General features: G+C 34.7%; 4 protein-coding genes and 1 non-coding gene across 5 annotated transcripts in view; 3 read left to right on the top strand and 2 right to left on the bottom strand.

The window, feature by feature from the left end:
* NAEGRDRAFT_59917 (uncharacterized protein) overlaps window positions 1–2,464 on the top strand; it is a gene marked incomplete at its 5' end in the record, with an annotated part of 5,296 nt that extends 2,832 nt beyond the window's left edge. The window contains 4 exons of the mRNA XM_002669527.1: window positions 55–249; window positions 339–457; window positions 505–516; window positions 626–2,464. Coding sequence (XP_002669573.1) covers window positions 55–249; window positions 339–457; window positions 505–516; window positions 626–2,434 — 2,135 coding nt within the window. The 3' untranslated portion in view covers window positions 2,435–2,464. The remainder of the gene's footprint in view (window positions 1–54; window positions 250–338; window positions 458–504; window positions 517–625) is intronic.
* A 1,511-nt stretch (window positions 2,465–3,975) lies between these two features.
* Window positions 3,976–4,046, top strand: NAEGRDRAFT_t793. The gene has a single exon. It is a non-coding gene; the product is annotated as a tRNA-Gln (tRNA).
* A 73-nt stretch (window positions 4,047–4,119) lies between these two features.
* Window positions 4,120–5,569, bottom strand: NAEGRDRAFT_59916 (uncharacterized protein). The gene has a single exon (XM_002669485.1). It carries the CDS (start codon window positions 5,563–5,565, stop codon window positions 4,147–4,149), a length of 1,419 nt encoding a protein of 472 aa, XP_002669531.1. The 5' UTR covers window positions 5,566–5,569; the 3' UTR covers window positions 4,120–4,146.
* A 181-nt stretch (window positions 5,570–5,750) lies between these two features.
* Window positions 5,751–7,799, bottom strand: NAEGRDRAFT_75511 (uncharacterized protein; the record flags this gene model as incomplete). The annotated part of the gene is made up of 1 exon (XM_002669484.1): window positions 5,751–7,799. One exon carries the CDS (start codon window positions 7,797–7,799, stop codon window positions 5,751–5,753), a length of 2,049 nt encoding a protein of 682 aa, XP_002669530.1.
* A 542-nt stretch (window positions 7,800–8,341) lies between these two features.
* Window positions 8,342–9,343, top strand: NAEGRDRAFT_61013 (uncharacterized protein; the record flags this gene model as incomplete). Its single annotated transcript, XM_002669526.1, has 2 exons — window positions 8,342–9,209; window positions 9,252–9,343. 2 exons carry the CDS (start codon window positions 8,342–8,344, stop codon window positions 9,341–9,343), a joined length of 960 nt encoding a protein of 319 aa, XP_002669572.1.
* Window positions 9,344–9,840: the final 497 nt, after the last annotated feature.

The raw sequence follows: 9,840 nt of genomic DNA, 5'->3' as shown, positions 1-9,840 counted from the left end.
CATCATTCAGTGTTGCTTCCTATCCTAATACTTTGTCCAACTCCACTCGTCCAGTTCCTTCGTATCATAGACATTTGAATGAGGTTGATACCATCTCAAGGCCCACAATGGAAACACAACAAAATACTATGGAACAGAATATTTATTCAACACCACAAGAAAGAAATCCCATGAAGAACCATATGGCAAAAACTCAAGCCAAGCAGGTAGAACACAAGTCATGCATCATTTGTGGTAAAGCTGACACGGGTAAGTTTTTACAGCGCTTAATTTTCTGACAGGATCACCTCTTTTAATACTTTGACATGTGTCACTGATCTAATGAACATTGTGAACAGGAAATAAGTACATCAGCTATACAATCAACGAATCAAATATTGAACAGTATAAGGGATGCTTTAGACATGTACCAGAAATTAGAATTGGAGATGGTGTTTGTAAGAATTGTTATGCAAAGGTAAGTTTTTAATTTTAATATCAAAAACTAATCATGATTTTAAATAGAAATACAAATATGTAAGTTTTAATTGCTAAAAAAGTATTCCAACAATGCACATCAAATTAATTGCATGTCAACTTGCTATCTCTCATTATTTTCATTTTCATTACATGTGAACATGTTCAGGTCACTGGTTTATCTATCAACAAGGTTAAAAGGAAGAATAATGTAACAACAACTAAGGGAGCAACAACAACAACACAAGAGAATAGTCCACTTTCTCAACCTCTTCCACCTTCACCTCATGGACATCTAGGTAGTGTTGGTGATACACATGTGTCGCATGCATCTCGGGTGTTGCCATCACTCAATACTAATCCTACTAGTAATACTAATACTATCAGCACCATGCATCATGCACAATATGCATCTCATCATCATGGTTATCCTTCATCATCTGCAGGAAACATCCATCACCATGATGGATCTAGAATGCATGTTCATTCACATCATCATCATGTCGACATGCATCATGCTAAACAGTATGAAGCAGAATACAGTAATGGTAGTAGTGGCAGAGTAAAGTACTATCATAACGACATGCAAAGTCAACCTCCTCCTCCACCATCACCACATTATACATATGTTGTACATGATGGATCATCAATGCATGCACATTATTCATCATCTTATTCTCCACATCATAATGCACCTCCACCACCTCCTCATTATCAAAGTCATTCTCGTTCACCTCCTGTATCACCAACACATGTAAATTCTTCATCATCTTCATATAGAAAATCTCATCACTACCATCCATATGCATCCAATGAAAATTCTCAATATTTAAATGGACCGAATAGTACAAGTAGTGGAGGGAGTAATAATGTAGGAGCTGCTAGCAGGGGAGGTATGGTGCAACCATCTTTGCATGACCCATTTGTGAGATCTTCACCAATGCAACATCCCCATGCAACCACTTCTCCAAAATCTCCTAGAAATGGCACTGGTACTAATACATCTGTTCCATCCATTATGGAAATGATGGGAACTGCACCTCCATCCTATGCGATTGGATCAAATCCTTCCAATAATGCAATGCAGACTGTAAATAATACTTCAAATAATGTTAATAGAAATTATTCTAATAGTCCATTGCATGCATTCAACAATGGTCAAAATAAGCATGAAAACGCAGCAAGAGTTGAAAATGGTGCACCTCCACTTTCTTCACACAGATATCATCCATACAGCAACAGCAGTAATGGTAGTAATGTACATAGAACTAGTTCATCAGGCAGAGAAGATGTGATACATTCACCTAGGATTTACACTCAAGAACATTTGCAAAACTCTCCAAATCCTTCCCCAATTCGTGTGGCATCCATTGTGGCAACAGGTCCAGCATTGCCTGGAAATGTACATGTAGCATCTGGTATTCCTCAAGCATATTCACCACCAATGGTAACCAGTACTAGTAGAGAGGATGCAAAAACGTCTCTTCCTAACATGAATGTTCCACCTCCTATTGTGAAAAAAGAGGAAAATGAAATTATTCCAAAATTTGAAGTTAAAATGGAAACAGAAACTTTGGAAAAATCAGATTACGAGAATAATACAGCGCTTGTTGCTACATTTGAACAAGTTAAGGAAGAGGATAAAAACATTTTGAAGGAATTATTCATAGAGCCAACCGTGAATGTATTCTTGACATTTGTAACAACAACTGGCACGCAATCACCAACTACTAGACTTTCCATTCCAAAAAGTATTGGATTGAATCAATTGAAAGATGTCATTCAAAAAAGATTGCAAAAGAATAGAGAAGAGGAAAGTAATGTGCTCCAACTTGGAGATGAAATGTCGATTGGAAATATCATGCTAAAAAAGGATGAAAATAATTTTGTTGAAATTGATGACCAATTCTGTTCAATTTATAGATTTGAGCATCATGACTCATTGAAAGTATCTCTAATAAATGATTCCGTCTTGTAAATATTAGAATATTTGCAACGTGTTGTTTATTGCAATATTTCCATATAAATATTCTGTAGAGATATGTCAGATTTTCGGATTTCCAATCAAATCAAATTACAAATATGGTCTGGTCTCTCTTATACCAAATCCTAATTAAATTAAATACAAGGTTATCATCCTTTGGAGAATTTAATTTTTTGCCTTCTTATTTTGTGGAGGATCAACAATTTTACTTGATGTACTATTTCCATCACTAATTTTCTTCAATGTAGCAATATCGCTCATAAATCCTTTACATATTTCCTGCAACTCTTCCTGCCGAAAGGGATTAATAAATGTATTGATGATTGTCTTTTTTCCATGCGTATCGGAATCTTTGTATTGATGATGAATATCCATAAGTAATTCTGTAATATAACCTATCCGATATTGATTTAATTGTGATGATGAAGCTTGCTCCGAAGAAGAACTTGCTCTTTTCATTTTTTTTTAAAATAAATATTATAAAAATTGGTTTACCGATTCTAGTAGGTATTGGGAATTTGTAAAGATAACTAAAATTTGCATCTGATTATTGCTAACAATGTTAATTTTTATGAATTTCTTGCTAATTTTGATTTAGGTCTAAAGGTTAATGATGCAACCATTCCTGATAATCTTTAAGATCATAATATTTTATCAATCTGATCTTAATAAAATCTATTAAACTCTCCACAATATTGATTTGGGTACTCAAGGAATTTCAATCATTAAGAATTGTACAGTCAACTTTTGGGTTAAGCAGGTCAAGAATCATTCTAAATGTAAGGGCACCTATCTCTCCATTAGATACTATTATTATTTTCCGAATTGTTTATGATTTGTTGAGTAAGGCAACGCTATTGACAAAAGAGACTCGTTTAGACAACATTTTGGCTCTTCTTTCCCATTGGTGTCAAAAGAAGAGAGTTACTATTCTTGATATAAAAGGAATGAATGATTAAATTTAGAGCATTCCACGTTGGAGCAGGAGAAACTGGAGGTGTTGATATTACTCGAATTTACAGGTTACAAAAAATTCAAGCTTCTAATACACACAGTCCAAATGATACAACTAGAGCTTGCTTTGGAAAAACATTGATTATATTGTCAGTAGAAACCACAAGTTAGATATAAGCAGAGCCAAAAATGATTTAGAGTTTGATCTAGGGTAGAATTGTTGAAATATCAAACATTCTTTCCAAGAAATAGAATTGATAGGGAACTACAACAATATCAGAAGAAAAAGAGTTCAAATGCATTAACTCGTTTTCTATTGCGTCGAAATGATCGAACAATTCTGAAGAATCACTTCCCATTACCCACGTGAAAGAGTCTATTGTTGTTGTATCTAATTTGGGTTCTTTACTGGGTTGTTCTTGTTCTACATGTGTTGTTTTTCCAAGGGGTCTACCGAGTTTGCTGACATTTTGTGTTGGGAAAGAAGCTAGTAATATTGCTTAGTGTTAATGATAGTTAGTTAAAAACCTTAAATCTAATTATACTTAATCTATGTATTTATCATTTTTCATGAATGTGCTCGTCTCGTGGTGTAATGGTAGCATAGTGGACTTTGAATCCATTGACGGAGGTTCGATTCCTCCCGAGACGGTAACGTGGCGAGCCATGAAATTTTGATAAAATGGGGTTTGGCAATTTTAATTAAAAGCAACGTTCCATTTGTTATTTCCAATTATAATATTTATTTTGGTTTAATCATAGGTTGCCTTATTCAAATATCCTTCTTCTCCAATATCTAAAGGAGTTGGATTAGTGCTCAAGAAGAACATTACTCGGTCATAATTTTCGCCATTAGCTATTCCTCTATGGCATACACCTGGGTGCAATTTCAATAAATTAAATGCCTTACAAACCACTTGACAAACTTGTAGACATTCTGACTTTTCTTCAGTCATAATTTCAAATGGTCTAGGGAAATATTCACCTGGTGGCATATCTTGTCTGAGAGGTCCACGAATAAATTGAGTTCCATTCTTTTCTGTCACATCACAGAGAGGAATGAATAAATTGCTGACATTTTCACCATAATCAAAGTGCCAATCTTGAGTGACATTTCCATTCTTTGGTGCAGTGATGAAGCCATATGAGAGAATAATACGATCCTGTTCGTCTAACCAATTTGATTTAACCAAACTCTTAACCCAATCGTGGAATTCCTTTTGCAGTGGATGATTTTCGAATACTGGTGAAATTTTCCCATTATTGTACAAGTTCACCCATGTGATTTCATTAATTTTTGTAGCTTCGTCATCAAGTTCCACTGGAGTATTAAGGGTTGCTTCGTGAGCTGTTTTCAGCATTTCAATTTCAGTATCATTACACTTTCTAACATGTTCGATTCCTTCTTGATGAAGTGTTACTGCAGTTTCCTTCCAATTAACCACAATAAAAACACATTGTGTACATTCATGCCAAGCATAGAGAATTGCAAAAGGAATTAGGGAATTAGAAACAATGGAAGGAAGTTGCAAAAATACAGTAATTGGATACAAGGTATTCACCAACCAACAAATAATTCCCAAATTGTTATAGCTATGATTAGGAGTAAGCCAATGCTCAACAATAGCATACCAAGGTAGGTTCTCAGTATTGTGCATTGATGGATAAACTCCTTGTGCACTCACAGCAAAATCGAAAATTCCTGTACTAATCTCAACAGCTGTCAATAAGACGGTAAACAACTTGAAAATCTTGTAATCACTACTTAATGACATACACCAAATAGCCAAACACAATTGAGTAAGAATATCAGCCAACCAATCCCATCCACATCCCATCACTGAAGATTGACCAAAATTTCTTGCCAATGGACCATCCACCCAATCCAATAAAACACTTCCAAATACCAAAACAGAAATACTAATCGAAGACCAATTACATCCCAAATTCATCTCATCATTCACAATGAGTGCTATCAATGCCACCACAACCATCACAATTCGCAAATAATCAACAATATTTGCATAGTACAAGCAGAGATCGAAAAACGAAAGTCTAACTCTGTGAGTGATGTAATCTCCAACCTTGGGAGCTGTTCTCTTTGGATGATTATTATCTACCCAATTCCCTTCGGAATCAATGTAGAGACATGAAGTGGTAGTAAGGGTCATTGTTTTAGCCTTGTTTTTTTTTGTTGATGAACCTGATGAATGGTGTTAGTGAACAGTGTTGTATTCCAGAGTGCACTTGTAAAGTGTTGTGAGAAGTGATTTATTGGTTTGGAGCTAAAAAGTTGCTAAATTTGTGCTCCAGTTTTAAATATGGAGATTAATCAAATTTCAGATCTGAAACGGAATCATTGGTTATAATTAACAATGCATTCATAAGATTGTTCCCTTAGCATTCTTCTTAAATGATATCGAAGAGATTCCTCCTCAGAGGACTGTTCCAAAGTTTCTTCTGAATCATCTTGGTCACTGAATATTGGAAATTCATCGAAATCATCTTCATAGAGAGCATAGCCAAAATATTCCAAATCTTCCTCATTAACTCTTTCAATAGTATCTTGTTCTTTAACATCAAACTCTCCATCAATAGAAACTTCAGATTCCTCTTCAAAATCCAATGAAGAAAATTTAGTTTGTATTCCTCGTGTTCGTTTCTCTTCCTCTTCCTCTTCATCAATACCATCTTCATTTGATTCAGAAATTGCATCTTCTTCAATTGGGGTGAATTGCATGGAAGGTGGATTATCCAATTCCTTGGAACAATTCTCGTAAAACAATTCACTACAGCCGTACCAATTTTTGAGATAGAGCTTTTCTTTGTGAGCTCTTTCCTTTCCGTAGACTTCTTCATGGACACGAATTGACACTTTCAGTAATTGATCTTGAAGGGAATCTCCTAAATTATCCAAATCGACATGGTATAGTTCGCTGTCATCTATAAAGTTGTCATTTGCAATTGTTTGTAAAGTTGAATCATCTTCACTCTCCTCTGAAGTGAGATCTTCATCTATTTGAGATTCATTCAGAATATCGGGGATAGATTCATTGCTGAAAATGGTTGGCTCTTTAAATTTAAACTCTTCTTTTGGTTGCAATTCAGAAACTGTTTCAGTACCATTCTCTAATGCAAAGTATTGCTTGAGATCTGTATCGTTCAAGTTATAAGGATCTTTGATTGGTTGATAAAACATTTTCATTCCAGTAATTCTCTCAAATGATTCCAATATTTCCGTATGATCCAATTTTAGATCTGTATCAAGATTGTCATCACATGTTGGCAGATAGGCATCACATGGATCGATATAACACTGTTCATATTGTTCAGATGACTCCTCAAATACCAAATTCGCAGTCTTTCTTGAAAACTTTCTCTCGTATGCATTCTCAAGCACCAAATGAATTACCCTCTTCAATTCATAAAGATAATCCTCAATCACAGCAGGTTCAAAGTATTTGACACCTGCTTTTCTGGCCAATCTTTGAATTCCAGATCGAAGTGCGTAAAATATAAACTCTGGATCATTCTGTGAAGAATCATAAAAATCATCATCATTATACATCACCTTACCTTCTGCATAAATTGCATTGCCAGCATCAAAATCTAGGGATTTTTGAATTTCATGAATGTATGAGTAAACCATTTGTTTTTCATGTTCAATTTGTTCGTACAATTCGAAAGGTTTTAGAGATAATGCTCCCTGTTCAGATTTTGGAATTCCCATAAATTTTTCTACCATATTCCTATAAGTACTTGAATCAATTTCACTAGAAACCAATTCATATTGATCTGATATTGTTTCCTTACATAGAGGAACCCCAAATGGAAGAATTCGTTGTCTATAAGAAGATCCTTCAAATTCCACTTGATTTTCTGGAATTCTATCCCAATTAAATCCAGAGTATTCCTCCTCTTCCAGACTATCATAGCAAAGAGGTTCCTTCCAAGTTGCCATTTCAGTAAAAAACATTCCTCCCTCACAAACAAATCCATCTTCTCCATTCTCTTCGACATATTCTGTCAATCCATTCAAATGTCTATTTTCATCATAAATCTCATAACAATATCCAATAAATGGTTGCATAAACATGTTGGCCCAATGTTTACACACAAGAATCATACTCTTCCTATCTTCAATCTTTTCCACAAAATCAAAAATAATCTGCCAACAATCATCAACTATTTGGCTATGGGAATGAATATTGTAATTATTTCTCTCTGGAATAATTCTTGTTTCTCGAAAGTGTGAATTTTTGTCATCCTGCTGTTTATCAGAGCAAAGATTTTCTTGAGAGAGAATTAAATATTTACTCGGTTTAATAAAGTTTGATGAATAATGATCCAAAAACTTTCGTTTTTTCTGAGAGAAACCCCTGCCACCAAGACCATTTCCATTCATTTTTTATGTTGTTGTGTTACAAAACAAAGGTTCTAGTTCAGGATCCTTCTTCAATGTCTCTCTGAAGTTCTCAATTAGAGATGGTCCTCATCTTCATGTAAGGTTAAGGTAGTTGTTATTTTACTTTGGAAATTAACTTAATAAACAATGAAACAATTTTAATCTTTAGTGGTTATTCATTCTTCATCAACTCGGAGACATCCAAATTTCATATTAAATAATAATAGTACAAGAATAAATAATTAAATACTTAGATACTTATTCACATGATAAAAAAAATGCAAAGATTAATACAAAGAAAAAGCTTATTCCGCACTTTTTCTTTCATGAAAATGTCGGGTCTGTCATCCTCATCCTTCAAAACAACCTCATCAAATAATAATATTAATAGCATCAATTACATCAACTCGAGCAAGGCTTTGGAATTAATTTCCTCAACAATAAGAAAAATGAGTGCCGAATATTCGCACAGTTTGATGAATCATCATCACGAAGAACGTCACCAACGATATAGCGAGAGAGGACTTGAGGAAAGTATTGTTATGGATGAAGAAAATCAGCCTCATAAATTTGTATTAATTAATGGATTGGAAATTGCTGCGGAAATTAAAGAGGAAATTAAAAGAGATATTGAAAGAATTGTTGAAAAACAAAAAGGTGGACAAGTGAGAAGACCAGGATTGGCCGTGGTTATGGTGGGATCGAGAAAGGATTCATTGACCTATGTACAGAGAAAGCAGGAAGCGTGTGCCGAGCTGGGAATTGAAAGTTTTAAAACACATTTTGAAGATGATCAATCAGTTACTGATGAGGATGTGATTAAAACTATTCAACAGTACAATGCTGATGATAGAGTGCACGGAATACTTGTGCAATTACCACTTCCATCACATTTGAATGAGGAAAAGATTTTGGAAAGTATTTCTCCAGCTAAAGATGTAGATGGTTTGACACAATTTAGTTTTGGATTAATTTCAATGAAGGGAAGAAAATTAGTTGATGGTATCAATTTTGTTCCTTGCACACCACTTGGAATAATGGAAATGATTAGAAGAACTGCCCAAAAATTGAACATGAATTTGGAAGGGTTAGATTCTGTGGTTGTTGGAGCTTCGAATATTGTTGGTATTCCAACAGCTTTGGTACTATTGAATCAACTTCAGACCTCTGTACAGCTGCTTCACATCAAATCACAAAACATTCCAGAAAAGATTTCCAAGGCTGACATTCTGGTAGTATGTTGTGGATGTGCTGAAATCATTAAACCTGAATGGATCAAAAAGGGAGCTATTGTAATTGATGTAGGATTGACACCAGTTGAAGACAAGACACAAGAACGAGGATTCAGATTGGTAGGTGATGTTCTCTTTGATGATAATCTCAAAAAGAGAGCAAGTGCTGCTACACCAGGTAAGTTTTATTTACGCATTTGTTGATATATTTCATATTCAGTTCCTGGAGGCGTAGGACCAGTCACTATTGCATCACTGATGAAGAATACCTATCACAGTTTCTTAAGCAAAAACCCAGATTTACACTTGTAAATATTACACATGATTGTTTGTCATTTCAATGCAATCACTTTCATCTCTGAATGTATAAATAATTCCTCCTCTGTTGGATTGTAAAATTTTTACAATGTAATCTCCTATTATATCACTCGAGAATTCCATTGGGTTATTTGCATCCACTTCACTTGGTTTCTTTATATAGGCAGCAATTCTCAACTCGTTCAATAAGACTTTCCACTCTCTTTCTTCCACTTCCTTTCTAAAGGCCTTCACAAGTCCAAACAAACCACAAGCTGCACAAGTTACCAAACCACTCTTTCCTTGAATTACAAAATCACCCAAAATATCAGTAATAATCGTATAGCTTTTAACACAACCCAGAAAGTATTTAGCATATATCAAATTACTGGTAAGAAAGCTGTCCAATACTTGTCTGAAATCGGAAATGGATGTATCTGTTGGATAGCTCTTCTCCCACCAACAACCCAACGAGGAAATCACATGATCAATTCTGCCATACTTTTTCAATA

Source organism: Naegleria gruberi (assembly GCF_000004985.1).
Source record: "Naegleria gruberi genomic scaffold NAEGRscaffold_81, whole genome shotgun sequence".
Lineage (NCBI taxonomy): Eukaryota > Heterolobosea > Eutetramitea > Acrasida > Naegleriidae > Naegleria > Naegleria gruberi.
This window is presented reverse-complemented; position numbering and strand designations above follow the sequence as displayed.

What these genes read in the sequence shown, in the direction of transcription:
- NAEGRDRAFT_59916 (XM_002669485.1), bottom strand. Translation starts at nt 5,565, where the DNA reads ATGACCCTTACTACCACTTCATGTCTCTACATTGATTCCGAAGGGAAT.